Raw genomic sequence first — 23,535 nt, forward strand, 5'->3', positions numbered from 1 at the left:
AAAATCATCTTCTGAATAATAACGCCATATTAAATTTTCAGGTAAAATGTAAGTGCTGTGCAATACTTCGGTGTTCAAGAGAGGCCAGGAGTGCAATGCCAAAGAACACAACAAGGAAACCTGACTCCCTATGGATTTGGTCCACCCAGGAGGTTCAAGACCAACCCTTCTTCTGAACCTGGGTCACCTGCACTGGCTGCCCTTTGTGTTTTCAGGTGTCTGCTGAGGTCTGAGCTCCTCTTGTAGCACTCGGTTCAGATCAGTTATTTCCTCTACCCTTTCACATATTTTGATGGAACTTGGGAAAATTCAGTGGTTCGGGGGCACTCAAGACATCTGCCAGACACAGGTGGAACTGGGATGAGATTTCGAAGGCGGTGGGAGGAGAGGAGACAGAGGCACGGCCAGATACACGCGCCCTTCAGGTTGCCTGAGCCCAGAGTACGGCAGAGACGAAAAATAAGACCCACCAGTTGATTTTCCTGCGGACATCATCACACAAACGACAGACGAGTTTCCACCCGCTGTGCAGACCGGGCCAGAAGCTCCCACCCCTGCGGCAGGAGCCACCAGCTCCAGCGGCTGCAGCAGCTCGCCCGGCCCTCGCCTCTGGATGGAAATGCCCCGAGTCAGCGCCGGAGAGAGGCTGGAGATGCTGACGTTGTCCCTGGCCATGCCCAGGGAGAGGCCCCCGAGCTTGGCGGGGCTGGAAGGGGCTCAGAACGGGGGGCTGGGCAGGGGGGGGAGCGGCCGGAGCACTGATGTGCCCCGTCAGGTGGGTGTTAGGGTCTCGTGGCTGGCGGCCGGAGCTACGAGGGGCGAATCGTTCCGCTCTCTTCTGTAAGAGGAAGGGCAAGCCTTAGGTGTTGTTAAAACACGCGAAACGAGAAGCGATCGCTGCGCGCTCCGAGCGGGCCCCGGGGGAACAACCCTCCCTCCCGCCGCGGCGGGGCCCGCCCGGCGGCCACCGCCCGGCAGGGGGCGCTGCCGCGCCAGGCGGCGGCGGCGCGGCGGAAGAGGCGGGGCGGCCCTTCCTCGCCCCCGCCATGGCGGCGCCCGCGCGCGGCGCGGCGGCGGGGAGGCCGGAGGGGAGGCGGGCGGCGGCGGCTGCCCGCGCGCGCCGCGGCGGGAAGCTGGCCAGGCTGCGGCAGTCGGTGCGGGAGTTCGTGCAGACAGCCGGCCATCCGCCCCCGCCGTCCCTGCTGGAAGGCGCGGGGAAGCAGGACCGCAGGAGCCGCCGGGAGGCGAGGAAGGAGAAACGCAAGCTCAAGAAAAGCCGTCGCCGCCGGCTGCAGCGCGGGGAGCTGCGGGAGGCCCCCGTCGCTGCAGCCAAGCCGGGGCCCGCCAAGCCGGGGCCCGCCAAGCCGGGGCCCGCCAAGCCGGGGCCCGCCAAGCCGGGGCCCGCCAAGCCGGGGCCCGCCAAGCCGGACGCCCCCCGCCCCCGCCCCCCGGCCTCTCCTGCCGCCGGGAAGCAGCTGCCGGGCCCACGGCGGCAGCAAGAGGCGGTTCGGCAACCGGCGGCGGCATCCCCCGCCGCCCCGGGACGGAAGCGGGCCCTGCTGGAGGCCAACGAGGATGAGGAGAAAGAGATTCGGCGCCTGGAGCGGCTGCTGGGGATCGGCAAGCGCCGCAAGAAGCGGGAGGGCCCCGCGGCGGAGAAGCTGCCCGAGAGCTTCCTGAGGGACGGGCTGGGCTACGTGCTGGGCGCCCTGGGCTGCAGGGCCGGCCTGAGCAGGCTGTGCCAGAGCAGCGACGAGGAGGAGGCGCCGGAGCCGCGGGAGGGCCGGGCGGAGCCGGGGCAGGACCACGAAGGGGACGAAGAAGAGGACGAAGAAGAGGCCTCAGACCCCTCCGAGGGGGGGGATGTGGAAGGAGGGTGGGAGAGCGAGAGCTCGTCCCCCGAGGAGGGCGGGCGGCCTGAGGCCGGCGAGCCCGCGGCCGAGGAGCAGGAGGGAGGAGAGGTAGGATGTTCAGCTCAGATTAACGCCCACCCTCTGGAAGTACACGCCGCAGCCTGAACATGGAGCAGGGTTTGCATCGCCTGTGCAAAGCGCAGGTGCGTCAGGCCCTGCAGAGCGGTGGTTCAAGGGCACGGCGGGCTGAGCAAGTGTGGACCTGAGCGGCCTGCCCAGCCCCAGGGAAAACTCGGGCGTGGAGGGGGAGAGGTTCCCCAAGTCAGGGTGGCCTTGTTTCTGTGTATGGGATCAGCAAATAAAAGGAGGTACCCCATCTTTAAGAGTTCAAGAACATAGTATAAAACTTTTGCTGAGAGCTTGTGTTAAAAGTTAATAACCTTTTGCAAGCTGAAGGGTTGATTCTGGTTGATCCCAGAAGTTCTGCCTGGTTTTTTAGGTCTTGTGGCACAGGTGGAGGAGAGGAAGTCAAAGGGGTCATTTAGCCCACATGTCGCTAATTTAGGCTGTTAGTACATCTGTAGCTGATAAAAACAAAACCCAAGATGTCAGGTTTTAATAACAACAGCTTGAAGAAAATTTCACGTAAAGGGAAGAGGGGTTTTGCTGGCATCAAGTTGGTCTTAAGCAGTAACTTGTTGCATGCTTCTTTATGAAGTTGTTTCTTTGACATGAGTTATTAGTAAAATACACACTTAACTAAAAGCTTGGTGTATTAATTTTAAATAGAAATTTGTATTTGTGTTTGAATATTTAAGATAGTAGTCTCATTTAGTATCTTATTTTATTGCTTTCCTGGCAAGAGTCCTACTCACAGAGCTACGAAGTATATTCCCCCTCAAGTAAGGAAAGCTCAGGAGACACTAGATGACAAGAAAAGAGAAGAATTGGGAAGACTGAAGAAAATGGTGAATGGTCTCATTAATAGGTAATGTAATAAGGAAAGTAATTTATCTTTCTGCTTTGATGTGACTGCTCATCATTCAAAGAAAAGTGGCAAGGATGTGACTTTTCTCTTCACAAACTGATTTTAAGTTGGCAGTCATGTCTGCTATCTTTAATAATAATTATCTTTGTTGATATAAATTCTTCAAAGTTGGTCATTACAGAAGTTGAAAAATCTAGCAAATAATTTAAGACTGGGCTGAATTCCACACAGCAGTTAACTGCAAGTACTAGGTATAATTCACAAGTGTCAGTTGGAGTATGCCTATTAAAAAAACCTCATAGTGTGAATTTTAACTCCCCCCTAAAAAAGCACGACTTAGTTTTTGTTAATTAAATAAAATTTCTCCAACACTACAACCAGTGAGGACCAACACTTCACAGCTAAAAGTACTGAAGAACAGGAAAAGCAATTAATACTTTCATGTGTTCTAATTGTAAAGTATTTTTAAAAGAAGTAACCTATTGGGTTATCTGTAAAATGTAGACTACAGTATGCAGTCTGATCAGTGATTTAGAATTTGTTATACCTTACATGATAAAAAAGTATGAAGTATTTTTATACTTATTTTTTCCAAAGACTGTGGTGTGCCATAGATACAGCTGGTAAGAGCTAAGTCTGTCAACAGACATTAAGCACATTGACAGTGCTTTGTAAATACTGCTGCTAATCTGTTTTTACATGTCAATACTAAAAAAAACAAACCACAACAAACCACATCCCATTTTTAAACATGTTGTAATTTTCATAGTTTAGTGAACACAGCAAAATAAAAAAGATCCCTTCCAGTCAGCTTTTTGTTCTTTCCCCTTAAGCCATGCTAGTTTCTCTAAAAATAATAGGTTGTTTGTTGGGTAAGTTAAAAATTGTGAAGCTGTGTAAGGAGAAGAAAAAGTGAACGTTGTGTTTTATTTCTCAATAGGCTGAGTGAACCCAATTTGCCCTCCATTAGTGGACAGATGGAAGAGCTCTATATGTCCAACAGCAGAAAGGACATGAATGAAACCCTGACAGAGACTCTCCTGAACGCCTGTGTCACTGCAGTTGCCATGCCTGCAAGACTGGTGATGGAGCATGTCCTTCTGGTCAGCATTCTTCATCATAACGTAGGAATTGAGGTAATTCTTGTGACTGAGAATAATTGTGTTTCCTAGTAAGTATTGTAGAGTGATCTCCTTGATACTTTGTTTGAATTGCCTTTTAATTTTTGATTGTGTGCCACTAAAAAGCATCTCTATATGAATTTCTTCAGTGTTTGTAACTTATTTGCTAAGTGTCCACAGGTGAAAGGGACCGAGTCTGTTTCTTTATGTGATTAATTTTTTTTTGTCCATGAGTTGCCACTGGTCAAGTTACAAAAACATCACTTTTTCATCAAGCATCCATAAAACTAATTTTTTTTAAGCTTCAGATTTTCTTCTCTTTAATTACATTAATCCATTTCTGTTCTCTTGGGTATTTGAGGTTATTGTGCTTGAGCAATATGCATCCAGATAAGGAAAGTATTACAGTTACAGAAATCCTTTTACATCAGAAATAATTTCTTAAGCCAGATAATGCAAATCATCAGTGGAATTAACCAAGTTTTTCAATTACTTCACAATATCAAAAACTTCAAAAAGCATGGTGAATTTTTTGGAGGTTTTTCTTTTATGGATTTCAATCTGATGAACGATTGAGATAAAATATCTCTTGCTTACTGCTAAGAAGAAGCTGACACTGCTAATGTCCAAGGGGAGATTTTAGCTAATTTTAGTGAAATGGCTCTAAGGAAACTGAGGTGTTTCAGCACCATGTTCCCAACAAGTTACTTTTTTTTTCTACAACTTAACGCAAAAGATGTACTGATGCAAGTCCTTCAGTTCATCATGTGTGTGACCTTTATGCTCTCTCAAACTGTATTAAGTATCAGATGCTGCTACAGCAGCTTTCTCCATGCAGCCCTGACATTATGCTTTTTTTTGTTCCTCTTTGCTGCTTGAAAGGCAGTTCTGAGTGCAAATATAACATTAATATTACAATGCTGTTTTAAGAGAGAAACACAGCCTTTTTAGAAGTTGAAACTTTTCAAAATACCTGGTAATAGGCTTTAGATACAGGTACACTTAGAGTTATTGGAAATACATAGATGAGATACAGACTGTCTTCTCCACTACTGACTGTTACACAGCATCTTTGAATTTGACCGTAGTGTTTAAGTATACTATAAAGCCCTGTTATTTTTTTTGTAAAAACAGAATGTGTGTTATGCCAAAGTGTTTTAGCACAGCCACATTTAAGATCAGTGTGAGCAATGCAAGAGTTGAGATTCCAGTAACTGTTTGTACATTTGTGGAATACAATTGTTGGATGGTTAAAATCTTATGTTGGTCAAGACTTGTAATGCAAGTCAGTACTGGGACTGAAGGTTTTCATAAGAACAATCAACAAATTAGCACCATAATAATGGGAGAGGGTCTTGTTTAGCAATAATGTGTTCAGTATCTACCTATGTATTGGTATGCTTTCTAATTCTAGTCTTTAGCATCAGTGCTTTCTTCACAAATACAGAGATTCCAGTATTTCTTTTCCTAACTGTACCAGTGACAAATAGCTAGGACTTATTCCTACTTCAGAATCAGCCTAAGCTCATGCTCAGCAGCTGTGAAAACTTGGTATGTTGGGAGTTGTTTTACAATATTATTTTTTTATCCTGCTGTTAAGTATTTGATTCTGGAATGCAGAACTCTGATGCATCTGATTTCTGACATGCAACTTTTACTGGACGAATTACTAGCAGTAGCAGCATGCCAGCCTGACAGCTAATCCTAGTATGTGTCCATGAAAATTATGTAAATACATTCTGATGTATGTGTACTGTAAGTTCTTAACATTTGCTTTTCTTGCACAGACTTTAAAAGGCATATATGAGGTGTCCATAACATACACTTCAAGGAAAGGTTGCACCACTTAAATATCTGTGTATGTAAATATTGGTTGAGAGGAGCAATAATACATCTTTAAAATAATTAGTGGCAGTGCCCCAGAAATTAGTATTTTACACATGTCTGTAAAATCTACTTTGGGTTAAATGCTGAATTTTTTTATTATTTTTTTTTACCCACCTTAATGGAACTGTTGCCAGGTTGGTGCTCACTTTTTGGAAGCTGTGGTGAAGAGATTTGATGAATTCTGTAGAAGTGATGATGAAGGGAAAGAATGTGAAAATCTGCTTGCCTTGATTGCTCACCTGTATAACTTCCATGTGGTTCATTGCCTGCTGATCTTTGATATTCTGAGAAAGCTTGTTGGCACTTTCACTGAAAAAGAGATCGAGTTGATTTTGTTTCTTCTGAAAAATGTGGGGTTTTCCTTAAGAAAAGATGATGCATTGGCCTTGAAGGAACTGATCACTGAAGCCCAGAGGAAAGCAAACTCAGCAGAGAAGAAATTCCAGGATCAGACTAGGGTACGTGTGTGTTTTTTTTAAACATTGTGTTCTAAATAGACTTTAAATAAGCACTTTGGTAAGTGTATTAATTTACCAAGAAGTTTTTTGCTACACTCTTATTTATATTCTATGTTGCCATTAGTGTTCTGTTGCTGTATTCTGTTACTTGCATTCTTCTGGTCTGTCTTTTTCCATTAGTTCTTACGACACACACACCGAAATGGTTGTAATGGGTGAGACTAGGACTGTTTTGTCTTATGCAATAGACAGTACTTCTCTTTCCTGATACTTTGTACACTTCAAAAAATGGTCACTGAGGCATCATGTTTAGCAGATTAAGCTTTGAATTGAAGCTTGAACACAAATTACCATATTAGGAGTTAAAGTAAACATCCTTCTCTGTGTTTGTATTGTGTAATCTAAATTGGGATATATATTGCCAGCTGAGCTGCTTTTTCTCACAGAACAGTAATTTCAGAGTACATTCTCCATTAAAAAAAGGTAAACCACATAATCCACAACAATATTTCTTTTCCCAATAGGTTCGTTTTATGCTGGAGACTATGCTGGCACTAAGGAATAATGACATGCGTAAGATTCCTGGTTATGATCCTGAACCAGTTGAAAAACTCCGTAAATTGCAAAGAACACTGGTGAGAACTTTCTTAACACAAGTAATAAAGCTGTTCTTAAACCAGAAGTAATTATTTGTATTGTATGTTGGCCTGATGGGCTGTACTATTTCTTAATTCATTTCCAGTACCTGAAGAGGCTACAGGAAAGCTGGGGAGGGACTTTTTACAAGGGCGTGTAGTGATAGGATGAGGGGGAAAGGTTTCAAACTGAAAGAGGGGAGATTAGATTAGATATGAGGAGGAAATTCTTTCCTGTGAGAATGGTGAGGCACTGGAACAGGTTGCCCATGAAGGTTGTGGATGCTCCTTCCCTGGAGGTGGTCAAGGGCAGGTTGGACAGGGGTTTGAGCAACCTGATCTAGTGGAAGGTGTCTCTGCCCATGGCATAGGTGTTGGAACTTTTCAGATCACTATGTATTATCTCCTGTGTCCAAGTCAAGTGAGCAGTCAAGCTGAACCATTTTGAGAAGGGACATAATACTTAGTAAAAGCCTTTGCTTCCAAGTCCTGTACTTGAAAAAGAGAATGTGGGATATTTAGTCATTATGCAGAATAAATGAGTCATTACGACAGGTTCTTTTTTTTCCATAGATCTTGAATGCAGGTGCCTGCTTCTAACTTCTAGAGTACTTCTGGTGAAGTCTTAACACTTCTGAAACCTGGATGTGTTTTCTGTCATTTTTTTGGTGGAGAGAGGGCAGTTTGTCTAGAGCACCAGAGTATAAAATAAACCCAGCATAAAAGTACTTTTCTCTTTAGATTGAGAACTAATTCATTTTCACAGGACATGAGTCTGGTTTTAGAGTCCCTGTATGTCCAACCTGAAAATCACACTTGTCTGCAACACCTCTAGCATCTTAATTTTCAGAAATTTGTAACTGCCAGGATATGTGCATCGGTGATAATAGGACAGGCAAAAATAAGCTAGTTAACCTAGTTCTGTAGAATTTCCTCTCTTAAATTTTTGCAGTGCTTAGTGCACTTCTAGCCTCCATTTTTGAAAATTGTTTTTTTTAAAGTTTTAATTTTTTTTTAGTTTTCCAAAACATAAGGCAGTTTGTACTGTCATTTTTATTTTATCACGTGTTCAAACAGAAAATCATCACCAGATTGTAAGATGCTGTAACTAATTTTTTATGTCAGCATCAAGTCTGAATTCTGATCAAGTTTTATGATTGGAAGACTTACTTTTTAATTTATTATCTCTTAAAAAAAAATCAAGCTTTTAATGTAGATTTAAGCAGCTTCTTGTATTTGAGAAATCAGAGCGTATTGGAAACATGTAAATTCTTTTCAGGTTGCTGATGGAAATGATAGATTGGGGGAAACGTGAAGACCTTAATAAAGATTAAGTTGTTTTAAAGTAATTAAAGGTATTTGTTGTTTTTTTTGTGTTGCTGCTTTCTTTTTTAAAGAAAATTCAAATAAAAGGGTTTGGGTTTTTATGTATTTTGTTACTCAAGGTTCGCAGCAGTGGTTCTGGGAAAGACACTGAGCTCCGTGTCTCCCTGGAATCTCTTCTCAGTGCCGATCGGGTTGGTCGCTGGTGGATTGTAGGGTCATCCTGGAGTGGAGCACCAATGATCAATGATACACAGAAGAAGACTCAGGAGAAAGTGCATATAGGAAAGGTAAATCTGAGCCTTCCTGGTTTTAAATCTACGTGCTGGTGATCTCTTGAATGTTCTTCATTCAGATGAGTCAGTTAATTTCAAAGCCCACCTGAAAAGGCCAGCAATAACATCTGCCAGCTCTCTAAGCACTCATCCCATCCCATCAGGGCCCATGGACTTATGGATGTCCAATTTGGCCAAGTGGTCTCTAACCTGGTCAAATATTGTGGTACAGCTTGTTTTTTCTTACCTTGTGGAATTGGAAAAGTAGCTTGTTACGTAAGTAGAAGATGATACTTGACCTAAAGTGCATTTGCTAGTATGAATTCTGACCTGTAATGTCTGTCTGTGGGTGGCATATAAGTTGATCCTAAAAGTAGTGAGGTGGCGTGGTCATGGTGACTTGCATTAGAGAAATAAGTCTTAAAAATAATTGACACAATTAAAATACATTAAAATACGTTTCCCTAGTTGGAAAAGCTCCTGGTGGTGCATATGTCTCTGGACGAAAGGTGAGGACCCTTGGATTAACACTTCATAGTTTACTGGTGGTCTTCACTAATGGTCTTACTTGAGGCTGCACAGAAATAGCTTTCTTAAAGCAAGCATAAATTAAATAGCATTTACTTTTTTTTTTCAGGTGAGTTCAAAGATACTGGAGCTTGCTCGGAAGCAGAGAATGAACACTGATATCAGGAGAAGTATTTTTTGTGTCTTGATGACAAGTGAAGACTTCCTGGATGCCTTTGAAAAACTTCTCAAGTATGTAGAGACTAACACAGAACTAAAAATAGCATTAGCTGCATTGGAAAAATAACATTGCTGGTCTGGGCTTAAGAGCATTTAATTGATGATACCATTAAAGAAGAGCATAGCTAGGGATCCATGTAGGGTAAAAAGGTAGAAGAGGAACCAAAATGCTGGTGTAAATTTTAGTAGAGGGCAGGCAGAACCAACTGTCAGTCAGAGGAAAGGAGTGTTATTGTTACCCATGCCTGTAAGTGTGATTTACAGCATCTTTTGAGTTGAGGAGCCTGTGCCTTCTTGCATCAAAGGTCTACATCCCAGTCTAGTAGGTGGCAGGCTGTTGCAGGCTTGCTTCCTTACAGAGGCAGACCAGAAGCCCCTTCAGAACATCTCTTGGTTTTGTTACTGGATTTCTGTACTACTGCCACTTCCTTTCCACCTTGTTAAGACATCTTGTGTGTCTGTCTGTACTTGCTTGACCTGGTAGTGTTCTAGCACATCCACTTCCTTCTTGCAGAATTTATTAGCTTTGGATTTGCTCCAGGGTTGCATTTCATGTTAAGACCAGTTTCCTTACCCCTTGGCAAACAACTCTATGGAAGATGTGATCAGGGAAAAGCTCAAACTAAGCTATTGTGTCTGTCAGAATATTAATTTTAACTCTACAGTAACTGAGAGGGGAGACATCAGGTCTGAACTTTTCTGTTGCACCCTTGTAATTCAAGGGAATCGTCTTACCAGGATGGCATGCAATTATTTAATTTGCTAACGAAACCAAAACAGACTTTGTAATAAAGTCAACTAATATTTGATTAAATGCCACTTCTGCAAAACATGGCTTGGATTTAAGACTGTGATGGAGTCATTCCAATATCTTAATATGGCCTGTTCAATTAAAAGAAATTAGCTGCTGCTGCTGCAGTTCTTGCCAAGACCTGGTAATTCAATTTGCAAATTGATCCTTGACTCTCATCCATGGTATTTAAACTAGTATACAAATCTGTACACATACAGGCTTGGTAGAAGGACTGACTGCAGGCTGCCTGGTGTGTGTTGGTACTGTTTTTTATAAAGCAAACTCAGAGACAAAGTCTCACATCTATCCACATCTGACAGAGTCCAGTCGAAAGTACACAGAATTGTCAGTGAAGTCAATTAACTTCAATGTGAACATGTGTTCCACGGTGCATGGGAATTTATGCTCATATGTTTGATGTCAGTCTCATAAGCAGAAGCATGAGAAATATATAAAGAGGTATTTCAACTGCACCTGTTGATTTATCTGTTGCTAGGTCTCTGGCAGAGTTGAGGTGTGATTAAATGGTCATTTAAACCATTTAAAATCCAGGCTTCTATAGTTTTGCTTGTCTTTCTCCTCCTTACAGCAAAATAAAGTAAGTAGTTTGAAGCACGGCCCCTGAAGTGGCTCAGCTTGTGATTGCAGAAGTGTCAATGTAAAGGAAAGGCTGGGAACATAACTGGAGATAAAGCAGAGGGGGTGAGGCTTGATCCATTTCATCAGCTGAAGGGCCACACCTTCACAAACCACAGGCTGGCACAGGAGGGGAAATGAATGCTTCCTAAGTTTGAGGCAGTTTTTAAAGCTGTTTTGTAGAGGTGAAGAATATGAGAAACTTTGCATCTCACAAACAAACTGGTAGAAGTCACAGGTATCCTGTTGTAGTGGGATGTGTAATTCATGGTAGCAAGTATTGAACTGGCTCTTAAAAGGTGGGTTTGAGTGTTTCTGGTTTTGATCTAAAGACAATAATAGTTTTGGGTTTCAGCTGATGATACCTAACCTACTTAGAGGCAGGATTCTGCTAGTGATAAATAACTACCTGAGAGGCCATTATCTCGTACACAGTGGGCATTTCTTCATGTGGTCAAGGCATACACATCCCTGGGAATACTGTAACTCAGGAATGATTTATTAGGTGAGGTGGTTGCATATTCTTTATCAAAGATTATCAGGCTTATGAGATTTGTAGGAGTTTATGCTGAAGCTCCACAGTGAAAGACAATCCTGACTCTTATATTTTAGATGTTTAGGAATGCTAGGTCTGAAAAGGTAACATACTACTAGGTCTGTGAAGAACTGAAGGTAAAAACAAAACTAAACATCAAACTGCTGATTTACATGGTTACAACTGTCTGGTAACGTGAATATTTCCTAAATAAGCAAGTTGTGATAGAAGTGATGATAAATAAGGAAAAAGAGTGTCCCAAATTAGTAATTGCAGTGTAACTTCACAAGTCATCTATTAAATCCATGTTGGGTGGCTGGAAATGTGTAAATTTTTAAGAAATCTTCTGTTGCTCCATAGTAAAATCAGATAGAACTTGGCTGATTGGAGAGCAAGCAAATTGTATCACAGATACAGCACTTATAGTGCTGGTCTCTTTTGGAGAAGCAGACTTCTAAGTTCTCACTGCTCGTTAGCAATCAGCCTAGAAATCATCCCAGATTTTCCTATTGTAGAACCTTAAATTCTGGGGTTTTTTTGGCCGAAAGACAGTATTTTCTGTTAATCTGGCGTGTGTTTCTGTGATCAAAAGCAATGGCAGATGTCTGGAGGTGTATACAAATGAGGCTTATTAGAACCAAGCAGTGAAAAACTACAGATGGGACAGCAAGTTCAGTGGTGTCAAACTTGGTTAGAAAATACACTTGAGTTATACTAATGCCGTGTGAAACTTGAGCTTGAAGCAACTCAAAGAATTTTGTTTGACTTTTTTTCGGGTCATAATATGAAGCATTTTTCATTTTAATTAGTTTTAATGCTGCCAAGCATTTGGCAGCCCTGGAAGCTAAATCATATTATTCACAGAACAGGTGCATTGCGAGTTAGTTACCGTTCCCTGCCAAAGTGTCTCAGCTCAGGCAGGAAGGCTGCTCAGTCCTTGGCCTTTATGCTGGGGCAACCAGCATAAGAACTCATTGGTACTGTTTTCTTCAGACTTTCTTTTTTTTTTTTTTAAAGCCCTTTGAATCACAGGCTGCACTGTCTTTGGCTGCTATCAAACAACCATTACTTTGAAGTATTTTGTAGCATGGAGTTGGCCAAGAGATTCAATTATTCATATCACCAAATAAGTAGGAAAAACATCTTAAAATACTTTCTTATCCCTAATAAGTACTGCAAAAATGAAGGGCACTGAAAATGTTTCTCTAAACAGGCTTATACTGATGCAAAGGCTTTTGTTCCTGCCATGACCAAAGGTGCAAGAGACAACTGCAGCAGGGTCCTACAGTTCTCGTTTCACTCTTTAACCTTTGTAGTGGTGCACCATGCAGCAGCACGTGCTGCAGTACTGCTGCTGTGTTCACAGGCAGAATACTCCATGATGACAGGGCCCTCTCCTCTGTTTTGATTCATGAGGAGCTACAGACATAGAGTGGGATACCTTTCCTTCCCCAGGGGATGATTACACTTGTGTCATTCCATTTCTGTCTGTTGAGATCTTGCCTTTGCAGCCACTCCTTTAACAGTCCTTTAGCTGTAGCATTTCCATTTTGCCAAACCAGGATACTGACTTAGCCCACAATCTTAAGGATTTTAGTCTATTCAGTGTTTTAAAGGCTGGTAAGAACTTTCTAACAAGTAAAATTCAGTGTGGTGTTTGGGATTTTTTTTTTTTTTTAAGTATTACTCTTGGATGTTAACTGTAGCTCTTAATTTTTGGTGGTAATTTGCTAAAAGATTTTTTCTCTTGCTAAATTTTAGGCTTGGACTGAAAGATCAGCAGGAGAGAGAAATTATTCATGTTGTCCTTCACTGCTGCTTACAGGAGAAGACCTATAACCCCTTCTATGCATTTTTGGCCAACAAGTTTTGTGAATGTGAAAGACGATTTCAGGTGAAGAAGAATCTGGTTTTACTTTGTTTTAGTGTGGTTAGGAACACAGTTATTAAATACCTGAAAATGGATGCATGCCTGCTATGGTCTTGATCCTGAGGAAGAATTCTGCTGGTGTAGCTATGCATTCACTAAGGCATACTCATGGCCAGATCTGAGTAGGAAATAAAGTAACTGCTGCAGGTTTGCTTTGCTCTGTTTTATGAATTTTAAAAGAATTTAAGAGTCTGATCAAGCATCTGTTAATGAACCCATTAGAGTTCATAAAGAGTAGAAGGTCAAAAGGTTTTGTTGTGTTGTTACTCATTTAAGTAGTCACTTGATTTGTGGGTTTGTTTTTTTTCCTTTGACACCTAGGTAACATTTCAGTTTAGTATTTGGGACAAAATCAGAGACTTAGAAAACCTGTCAGCTGCTGCCGTCTCCAACTTGGTTTCACTGTTGGCTCACTTAATAAGGACAAAATCATTGCCACTTTCAGTTCTCAAGGTTGGTGTGTTTTCAAAATAATTCTGTTTTCCTTGCATTTGCTCGTTGTATGAAAAATATTTTTTCTCTGTTACCTCTCTGGTACTTTAGCTGTTCATGGTCATAAGCTAAGCTAAAACTTGTTCCAAATTTACTGAATAAATCCCATTGATTGTAGTAATGGTATCATTTGGGGAAGAGGGAACCTGTGGTGACCCAGGCATACAGAAGGTCTACAGCTCTGTATCCAAATCAGTTGTGAGATTATTTTCTTCAGAATACTCAGAGTGAGGCCCCTTTATTAACAGGCTGTGTCAGTAGATTTTGAGCTATGCTTTTTAGTTGATGTTGATTTTTATTAGACCAGGAAGAGATCTACCGAGCACTTGGGTTTCAGAACAGGGAGTCCATAGAATTTATTAGAAGAATAATTGAAATGTGTTAAACAGGTAATTATATAGATTGTCCTAGGTATTTCTGAAGTGTTTCTCTAATTGAGAAATTATATCCAGTATTCTGATACCAGTAGACAGGCTATTCCTTAGAAACTTCTCTGCTTCCTTATTGATTGGCTTTGGGAGGCAGCACTCTCAGGTGATTCTTCTGTGCCAAACTTAAGATTCAGTATATGTGGGAAGCCAGTTGATGTGCTAGAAAGCTTTTCTTTTGAGAATTCAGCTGTTTGAAACGCTTGATTTAATCTAATTCTCCCTCCCTCTCTCCTAGGTAATTGAATTCAGCGAACTAGATAAACCCAAAGTCCGTTTCTTGCGACAAGTATTGAGCACACTGTTAATCAAAACAGATGCTGAAGAACTTACTGACATTTTTGTGAGGTAAGTGATTAGAGAGATCTCCAGGGAGAACCCTTGGTGAGCAGTAATTAAGAAGAAGTTTGTTTATTTTGTTTGGAATTATACAGTGCTTTTTCTGAAGATCAGCCATTCATCTCTTAAGTAGTAAGGTCTCCTGGCTGAGTGGGGAGGAAGTGTATAATTTGTACAGGAAGTATAGGCTCTGATATAGATAAAGCTGTGAGAAGTTTTATACAAAATAAGGCTTTCAGATATTAAATGTATCATTTTAGTCACAGAATTTTCAGGAGCAGAGCTCTGTAAGCACCTGCTTTCCTTGTTGCTTTACCATCTGTGCAGTGGGATTCATTCTCCCAGCGGTCTTTGCTAGAAGGTCTCATTAGTGTGAGAAGGAAAAATAAAGAAATATTAATGAGGGAAGATTTTGAGGGATTTTTTTTTAATTATTTTTTTTTTAATCAACATTGTCAAGAAAATCTTACTTTTGTAAGTGGGATAGAGTTCCCTGGAGAGGATGGGAAATCTCCATCCTTGAAGATGTTTGTGACTTGAGTGGATAAGATTCTGAGCAGCCTGCCCACATTTGGATGTTAGTCTGGCTTTAAATAGTAGGTCAAACAAGTTGCCAACATCCTTTCTGACTTAAATTATTCCATTATTTTGATGTATTAAACTTGCAATGTCACAAGGTTAGAAAAAATTAGGTGGTGATGTTTCAAGCTGTTAGCACTGTAACACAAGGAAGCTCAAAAATGGAGTTCGCCTTGTTTGCTGCTGTAGTGTAAGTGTTTACATGAAATCTAAAACTCCAGTTTTATTATTGAGGATCAATTGCATGTTGAATGTGTTTAGGCTGTTTGGCAAACCAATGTTTGCTAGTGATTTGAAAGCCTCCTCAGGAAAGCTCCTTTTATAGGTTTTTGCTCCTTTTATAGATTTTTTTTGCTATGTCTCTATCTGAAGAAGATAATGAAACTTCTGAAACAGTGGAAGACTGAATACTGGTTTTGATCTGTATCTTTACAGGCTATCAGACAACCCCAAACTGGGATTGCTACGGGAAGGCTTGAAACTCTTCCTTAACCACTTCTTGCTGAAAAATGCACAAGCCCAAAAAAGTGCTGAAGAAGTTAGCTTATTAAAAGAAAGAGTTGAACTAGCAACCAAGGCTTTGCAAGCAAAAGAATCCAAATTGAAGCTATAGTTCTGTTTTTTTAATAAAGCTTATGGAAAAACTGAGTCTGCATGAAGCTGCAAAGCTTTATTAGTCTTTCAAGACCCGAGTAATTGAGAATGAGAACAGTTTTACTCTAAAGGATCCATTTTTTAATGTAAAGTTACTTTGCTCTCCACACAAGTTAGAGGTTTAACTGAAGGTGGTGCAAGGCCTTTCTGAAGAAGAGGAAAATGTTTTTGTCACGTACCTTTTTAGTACAGGTGATGCACGTTGATGGTTAGTATCTGCAAATGTTGAATTTCTCTACTCTGATAGTCCCAGTGAGCATCAGTGTTCTGCATTGCATATTCTAACCTTTCATTTAAAATAATTGCAGGATGCTGACCACCTTAACCAAAGACTTTTGATAACTAGTCATAATACTTGCCTGAAGAAAGAGGCCACTAGATGGCATAAGTACTGGGGATTCAGTTTTGGAAGAAATCGACCTTTTTCTTCAAGTGTTGAAGTTATCTGCTAATTCTGTGAATTGTTTGCCTGACTGTGGGTCAGGAAGAGATCTTCAGTTGGATTCAAAACTGTAGTAAAACGACTTGAAGATCTGACTTTGCCCAATTCTGTTGGGTTTAGAGATCACAGCATAGTTTTATTGCTCTTTTAGCCAGGTTTTTGCAGCTTTAAAATTGGAGTTGCCTAATCACTAAAAATCAGATTTTTCTAGGCATAATATCAAGATGAGTCTTTTAATAAGAGAATACCTTCCTTAAGAATTTGCTTGCATTTTCCATTCATATGTTTAAAAAAAAAATCATGTACATTTCTTTCTGTAACACTGGGTGTTAATGGTTTGTTTCTTTTGTCACCTTACCACTACAGATTAAACTGCATTTTTTCTGAAGGTGTTGCTGTTTATATTAACTTTACTCTAGCTGGCTTGCCAGGAAGGGAAGGACTTTAAATTGGGGCAGGGAGGAAAGCACTTTCTTGTCTGCATTGTGCACTGCATCTGCATAATCTACCTGTGCCAGAGCTGCCAACCCTATTTCTGTAACCAGGCTTGTCCTCTGGTGTTCAATACTCCATTCACTAATTGCATTTGATATCAATTGGTCTATTCTGATGCTTTGTAGTTGTCCCAGTTGGGAAAATTTGCTCCCAGTAGGCATCCTCTAGAAAATTTTCTGTTTTGCAGAAGGAAAGGTAGACAAGAATTTTTAATTTTGTTACAACTTTTTAATCAAAGAGCTGAATGTAGAATTCTTTGCTTGCTCAGTTGTATGAGCAGGGTTTCCATGGGGAGGAGTTCTTCCCCCCATAGACAGGGAGGTGTTTTTCTTACCTTTCCTCTGCTGGCAAATTGTAGGGAGCAAGATGTTGTGGCAGCAGAGAAATCTAATTTCCAAGTCCCAGGTTATGCTAGCAGAGTAACAACACTGAAGAGATGAATGTCAAAAAAACAGTGAGATGCTTTCCTCGGCCTGTTTCATACCACTGGCAGCTCTTAAGCATACAAAACTGACCACGTGCCCTCAGTTGCATCTTGTATGGAACAGGGGGAAGAGGAAAAAAATGTAGTTAAAATATTTCTAAAATTCCTATAAGTTAACAAAAGTATGGACAGCAGAAAGATTGACACTGTGTGTGGATGGATACAACTTCAGAGAGGGCGTGTTAGCAGCTCCCATACAACCAACCATGCCAAACCTGGTAGTTTAGTTTTGGAGGCTGAACTGGGAGAAAATGAGTTGCAATCCCCTAGAAACTGCCTGCTGTGGAATGCGTGGGACCTCGGTGAGTAAAAATTGCTCCTCCTAGACTGCACCTAATTGATTACCTTTTGGGGTTTTTTTTCAGGAGTTTAGGTAAACCAAACATTTCAATGTGTTTGCAGTTTAATAATACATAAATGGAAACACATTGCTGAAGCTGGGAGGTTGAGGCAACTTCGTTCTTCAAGATAAATCTTGAAACATCTTCCTGAAATGCAGTGTCACAGGCTGCTTACTCTGTGTTTGAATGTTTTCTTTGGTGATCAGAATTGACCACCCTTTGCCGCCCATGGAAAGACTGCCTGGTGTTTTATGGGCCTGAGCCTATTCACTTGCTGTAGCTGCCTGGGGCAGTGTGCTGCAGGTGTTGCCAGGCAATTAGAGGAGATGGTTTTAACCTTACAGTCTAAAATTACAGTTGCTAGGTTTTTCTAAACTGAAGCTTGACTTAGTTATTATTTATCCCAAACAGCTACTATGTTTTGTTTAAACTGACAGTTGTTAGAGCCATTGCTTTGTTTTTGAAGAAAACAGATTTTACCTGCCTGCAGCTTTTGTTTGTCACATTTATGTGTAAACATGAATTCCTTTAAAAACTGCATTTTCAAGGCAATCAGCCAAAATGCACTGCCAGTCCACAGTGGTCATGGTACAAGGACATTTGCTGTGAGTGATTCTGCCTGAGTCCTATCCTCTCACTGTGATTCAGTGAGGGAATAACTGTTAAACAGAAATTTGACAATTCTAGGGTAAAAGTGAATTCCCAAGTCTTGGATCTTGCCATCTTTGACAATTTTTTTCCATGGTCCTACTGGCCAAACTGCCAAAGCTCGAGGGAGGTGGAAGGCCTGTCAGAGTGTGCTGTTGACGTACGTACACATCTGCAAGCTGCTGCTGCTGTGGTCCAGTCACATTCCAAAGATATAAAGCAGGTGTGAAAAGGAAAGCTGACATGATTTTAGATTCATTTTTAAGTATATATATATATAGATAAAAGTATATATATAATGTTAACCATGGAGAAAAAACTTGATACCAGCAGAGTACTCTGCCAGTGTCTCCATGTAACAGGGTTGTCAGTGCTATCAAGTCTCTCTCTAACAGCAGCAAGTCCGTATCAAGCAAGCAGCTTCCTGCAAAGCTGCACACTAAGCACTGACTGCCAGCAGAGGCTGCTGGAGAAGTTACACCAGACAGGGACACATTTTGCTTTGTCTGCTGTGGAATAGATGTTTGCTCACACATGCAAAATGCCGCATGTTGAGATTTCTTCCTATAATGAGTCTGTTAGCTGAAGTCAAACCTCTGTGAGAAATGTTCCCTGATTGTTCCAGTAAGTGAGTTGCCACTTCAAACGTCAAAAATCCTTCTGCGAAGGAGGATCAAGGGGGTTGCTACTTCATGAGCAGGAAAGGGCTTTGCATTGGTAAAAATACACTACGCTGGAAAACAGCTACGTAATCCTTGTGCCTGACAAGCCAGCGGAAAATACAGCGTGATCTGCTTTGGATGCATTTAACTAAAAGCCGGATGTTTTATTTTTCAGCTGTGTGGCAGAAGACTTCAATTGCCCTTTCAAACAGCACTATCCACTCCTAGCTATTAGCACCGTTTCAATTTTTGTTTTCTTTCAAGCAGGACAGAGATGTTTTCAGCTTTCTCTGTTTTCTGTATCAAAATTAACAGGGCAGTCAAGTCTGGTTTTTAGCTTTGGCCCGGGTGTTAACGCTGATAAATCACAACCCGAGTCCTTTTGGCAGGGTTTTAACACCGCACCTGAACGGGCCAAGTATCTGCAGGGCTTTTGCAACTTGACATTTTTCCATTGTCCTGCACGTGGGGGGATGACGGGCGGATCTCAGTGGTGCTCGGAAGGCGCAGCCGCGAGCGGGTCGGCCCAGCCAAGGTGTGCAACCCAATACTGTGCCGAGAGCACATCTGGGATCGTTTGATTCCCATTGTTCGTTCTGCGGGTGAACTTTGCACGTGAACAGCTACAGCCTGGGGAGCAGCGTGGTGCCAAATGTGCACGACGAGTGGCAATTCTAAGACCCAAATTTTCCTTGCGTTGGGTGTCACAGCTGCCACGTGCCCAACTATGTCTTCAGTGCTAAAGAATCAATATGTGGGTTTTTTTCCTGCAGTAGATAAAGCACTTTTCAGGAGACAGTTTGATCTGTAGGATCACTTTTCCAAGGGCAGGGGTGTTTTACCAGAGACTTTTTGGGTTGGACTGAAGTCAGGAAATTGTAGGTAGAGATAAGACTCTTTTACCATATGCCGATTACTGTGATTTCATCTCCTTCACCCTCTAGTAAAGCTTAGTTTACCTTGAGGCCCGCAGGCATGGGCATCACAGCTGCCTGTATAAAACAGTTGTGCTATCCTCAAATTCTCATGCAACCTGCAGCCTTCCTTGCTTTAAAACTAATTACAGGAGCTTTCTACTAATTGAAATGCATGCACAATTCAGAATTGGATACCATGTGGTTTCCCTAATAACCCTTTAAGGAAATGGAATTAGCATCTATCAAGAACAAGTGTAAGAAGAGCCAGCTGGCACCAATTGTTCCTTAAAACTTGAGTCCTAGGATAAAACAGGCCATGCACCAAAACCAGCTCACTTTGTGCAAATGGAGGACTTCAAAGTGAATACATTAAAAAATGACCAAGTAATATAACTAGAATGAGGTACACTGTAAGACTGCAAATAGAGACATTTTTAAAGTCTTTTTCTAAAGCTCTTTGTCAGTAACAGTGAAATGGTGGTTTCATTTTCACATGTGAAAGATTTCCAAGAATGACACATTTTTCATTAAAAATTCCATTATGGACCTTTTACTGTTCAGATGGTAAGAATACCTTCATATCTCCCTTGGGTGTGCCAGCACACACAGCCCTGACATGAAATAACAGCGAATACTGTTAGGAGGCAGTGAAGCCCACTGCAGGAACAGCTTGCAGTTACAGTCAGCCAATAGAGCAATGCATTTTTCTAGTATAGAGACAATAAGTCAAGGTATGGTCAGTGTCACCTGGGGGAAAAATAAGACATCTTGATTGCATTTTCTAGGCTTGCATCTTATTCACAAAATCTCCTCTCCTCTTCAGCCAAAACTGAAGATTCTGGGTGGATTTTAATTTTTTTTCCTTATGCTGTAGTTCCATTGAGCCTTAAAACATTGACTAGATGGTGTTTACTTTCCAAACCCCTAGCTAAATGGTTCATATTAAAATGGAACTAAGCCTGTCGGTCCCTTGAAGATGTTTCTTACACCAAGGAGCATGGAGGTCCTGTGCAGCAGAGATTAGGAGAAGCAGTGCAGAAAGGCAGGGACAGCAACTGCGAATCATCAGCCTTTCCTGTGATAATAAAAGTTGTAAAGTTCTGGGGAGCTCTTCACCAGCACTTCAGAGCTTGAACAACAGAAAATAGGATGACTCAAAAGCTGCTGTGGGTTTTAAATCAGTTTGTTTTTCTTGTCTGTGGTCTGAAAGCCATGTGAGAATCAGATCAGAGAGACACTAGACCCTTCGGTATTTCTTGGGCTACCCTATTCTTGTGAAACCTTCCATCAGGTTTTTTAGTTTAAAGGAGCCTTCAGACTCCTACAGGATGGAGAAGAAAATCTTTATTCCTGGCCAGGTTTTTGACACCCTCACAGATGCTGAGTAACACTTTCCCTGAAATGGCCTCCTCCAGGGAGGAGCCAGGGCTACCCAAAGGCTGACGTGGCGCTGTTGGAGGCACAGGATTAACGGGTTTTGCAGAAAAGGCCATTAAGCTTTTTCAGCATTATCCCATATTCCTCTACTGCTAAAATCCACCCTCAAATGTAACCTCTAGATGTATTTATCAGTCCTAAAGATGAAGATCTAGAAGAATAAAGGAGTGAGGGGTTTCAGATATTTTGCCATCCGTAGCTGACAAAAGAGCTTTCTTCCTCCCATCCCCGGAGCAAAGAGCACCCATGAGGATCTGCAGTAACAAGAGATGTGACCTCTCAGGGCACCTTCAGGGTCAACAGAACAGGAGACATTTTTCATGGTGCAAGCTGCCGGGAGCTCCAAGGGTGACCCAACATCAGACACCTAGGCTGGCTGTCCCATCTCAATGTGATTCCAGGGTCCCTGTGAGTGAACAGGTCACCCACTTTTCTTCTTGCTGTCCTACAGCCAGAGATCCAGCACACAAGCAGCTCAACTCATGTACCCAGGAAATCTGCAGGAGAGGCACAAGATGAGCTCGCACCCCAACCCACCGACCCCATGTTTGAGTGGCACAGCCAGGGTCTCTCCTCAGCTAAAACCTGTATCATGGGCTTTCCATTGTCTGAAACCTGTGTTTCACTGAACAGCATCTGATCAGGAGGTGAAGAATGAAAATGTGCTTAAAACAGAAGTTTTGTTACTACGAACCATATACTTCCATAGCTGTTAATCCAGCTCCTCCATAGTCATTAATATTGGCCATGATCCTTTCCTCAGAGGTTTCCAAGGCACACAAAAAGGAAACAAAAAGTGGGAAGACTAGCTCTTTCATGAGGTGGATGCTGAAAAAAGCTGCACACATCGTCTAAGCAAATTACAGACACAACAGGGATGGGTGCATGATGCACTGGGCAGAACCACGAAGGCAGAATGTCACTGCTTTGCATCACCCAAACCTCTGCTTCTCCCAGTACCCTCAGCTCATCCTCACAAGACCATGTAAAATGCTCAGGCCACAGTCAATCAGGCCTTCAGAAAAGCTGGAGGGCTAAGAGTGTTGGAGGGGTGAAGGTAATTGAGAAGATCCCTGAAGGAGGGGGAGAGCTGCAGCAGAAGCTAGGAAGGGAGAAGGATGCAGCAGAGACAGCAGGAACCACTGGCTGACGCTGCTGAAGTGTCATCTTAATTATCCCTGGCAGAAGAACAGTGATTAACATCAATGACTGTAGACAACCTTTATGTAATTACTCATTAACATTTCTAAAATTGCACCTAGCTGCTACAGCAATACATGCTTTATAGATTCATCATGTTGAAGTCCAGAAAGAATCATTAGATGGTCTATGCAGACCTCTGTGCATCGCCAGCCACTATTACACTGCAGAAATGAGCACTGGAGGTGGCTGGGCAGCTCCTGCTTGGATTTCACGTACCTTCCAGAAAGGGCATCCAGGGATAGCAAGTAGTGGACAATCTGCCCGTCCCTTGAGATGTTGCTCTAAATTGGGATCACTCCCCTGCCCTATCCCCATGTTAAAATCAGTGCTGGCAGCCTTTTGTTTGTATTTATGGAACTGGTGCCCACAGCTCAGCAGGGCTGGATGGGGACAGGAATTCTCTGTCCCTGTCTCCCCTGTGCAGAAGAGGGGAGGCAGCTGAATTAGAAGCTTCTGCATTGTCTATCCGTGCTCCCTCTTCAGACCTGCCAAAAGCTGCCAGCAGCTAAGAACATTAACAGAAATCCTTTGAATAATAATTTCAAATAATGGATTAATTAGAGGAAATTGTGATCTGCTTGCAAATGCCCTGCAAGCAGTAAAATGGAGCTAAGCCTTCCAGCTACACAATTCATTGCAAGCTACTGGCTTTGCTGGGTTCAGAGACCAGTCCCAGTTAGATTTAATCCAGCAAAACCTGTTTCTTTCCAAAAAGCATCTGAATGCAAAATTTTGTTAGTAGCTTATGATCAGAGAAAGACCACTAGAAGACTACTCTGACCTCCTACACGTTGTGGGTGATACCATTTCCATGCATACACTTCCATTCCCAGACAGGGAGAGACCCAGAACTTCAGTTAAACTGAAGGTCTTCAGCCCTCAGTAGGGAGAGCATGACACTAAATACCTCTGTGGGTCTCTGCCCTCACAAGAGGACCCTTGGGGGGAGACATTACACAATGCCTCACTCCTCAATGGAGGAAAAATAAAGCAAAAGTCCCAGAAATTACAAAGCAGCCTGATCTAGTAATCAAGGACAACCCCAACACACTGTAAGTGTGATCCTGATTGCATGGGCATTAGTGCAGAATAAGGAGTCAAGCCACTGTGTCACCGTCACTGAGTAACTCCCAGAGTAACACACAGTCTCTGGTCAGACTTGCACCAGCATTTTGGGGGCTGAAGAACTGTAATTTGGCCACTATACGCAATGCCCAAGGGAGACTAAGGTCT

The 23,535-nt window shown here is 42.2% G+C and overlaps 1 protein-coding gene across 1 annotated transcript; it reads left to right on the top strand.

Moving 5' to 3' along the window:
• Nucleotides 1–1,039: 1,039 nt before the first annotated feature.
• Nucleotides 1,040–16,503, top strand: NOM1 (nucleolar protein with MIF4G domain 1). The gene is made up of 11 exons (XM_051611319.1): nt 1,040–1,961; nt 2,717–2,841; nt 3,782–3,977; nt 5,984–6,307; nt 6,832–6,942; nt 8,388–8,555; nt 9,178–9,299; nt 13,013–13,145; nt 13,503–13,634; nt 14,340–14,449; nt 15,455–16,503. Exons 1-11 carry the CDS (start codon nt 1,047–1,049, stop codon nt 15,630–15,632), a joined length of 2,514 nt encoding a protein of 837 aa, XP_051467279.1. The 5' UTR covers nt 1,040–1,046; the 3' UTR covers nt 15,633–16,503.
• Nucleotides 16,504–23,535: the final 7,032 nt, after the last annotated feature.

This window comes from Apus apus, chromosome 2 (genome assembly GCF_020740795.1).
Source record: "Apus apus isolate bApuApu2 chromosome 2, bApuApu2.pri.cur, whole genome shotgun sequence".
In the NCBI taxonomy this organism is placed as follows: domain Eukaryota; kingdom Metazoa; phylum Chordata; class Aves; order Apodiformes; family Apodidae; genus Apus; species Apus apus.

Coding starts and splice junctions, on each gene's coding strand:
- NOM1 (XM_051611319.1), top strand. CDS start 1,047: ATGGCGGCGCCCGCGCGCGGCGCGGCGGCGGGGAGGCCGGAGGGGAGG. Junction 9,300..13,012: donor GCCTTTGAAAAACTTCTCAA/GTATGTAGAGAC, acceptor GCTAAATTTTAG/GCTTGGACTGAAAGATCAGC. Junction 13,635..14,339: donor TGCCACTTTCAGTTCTCAAG/GTTGGTGTGTTT, acceptor CCTCTCTCCTAG/GTAATTGAATTCAGCGAACT.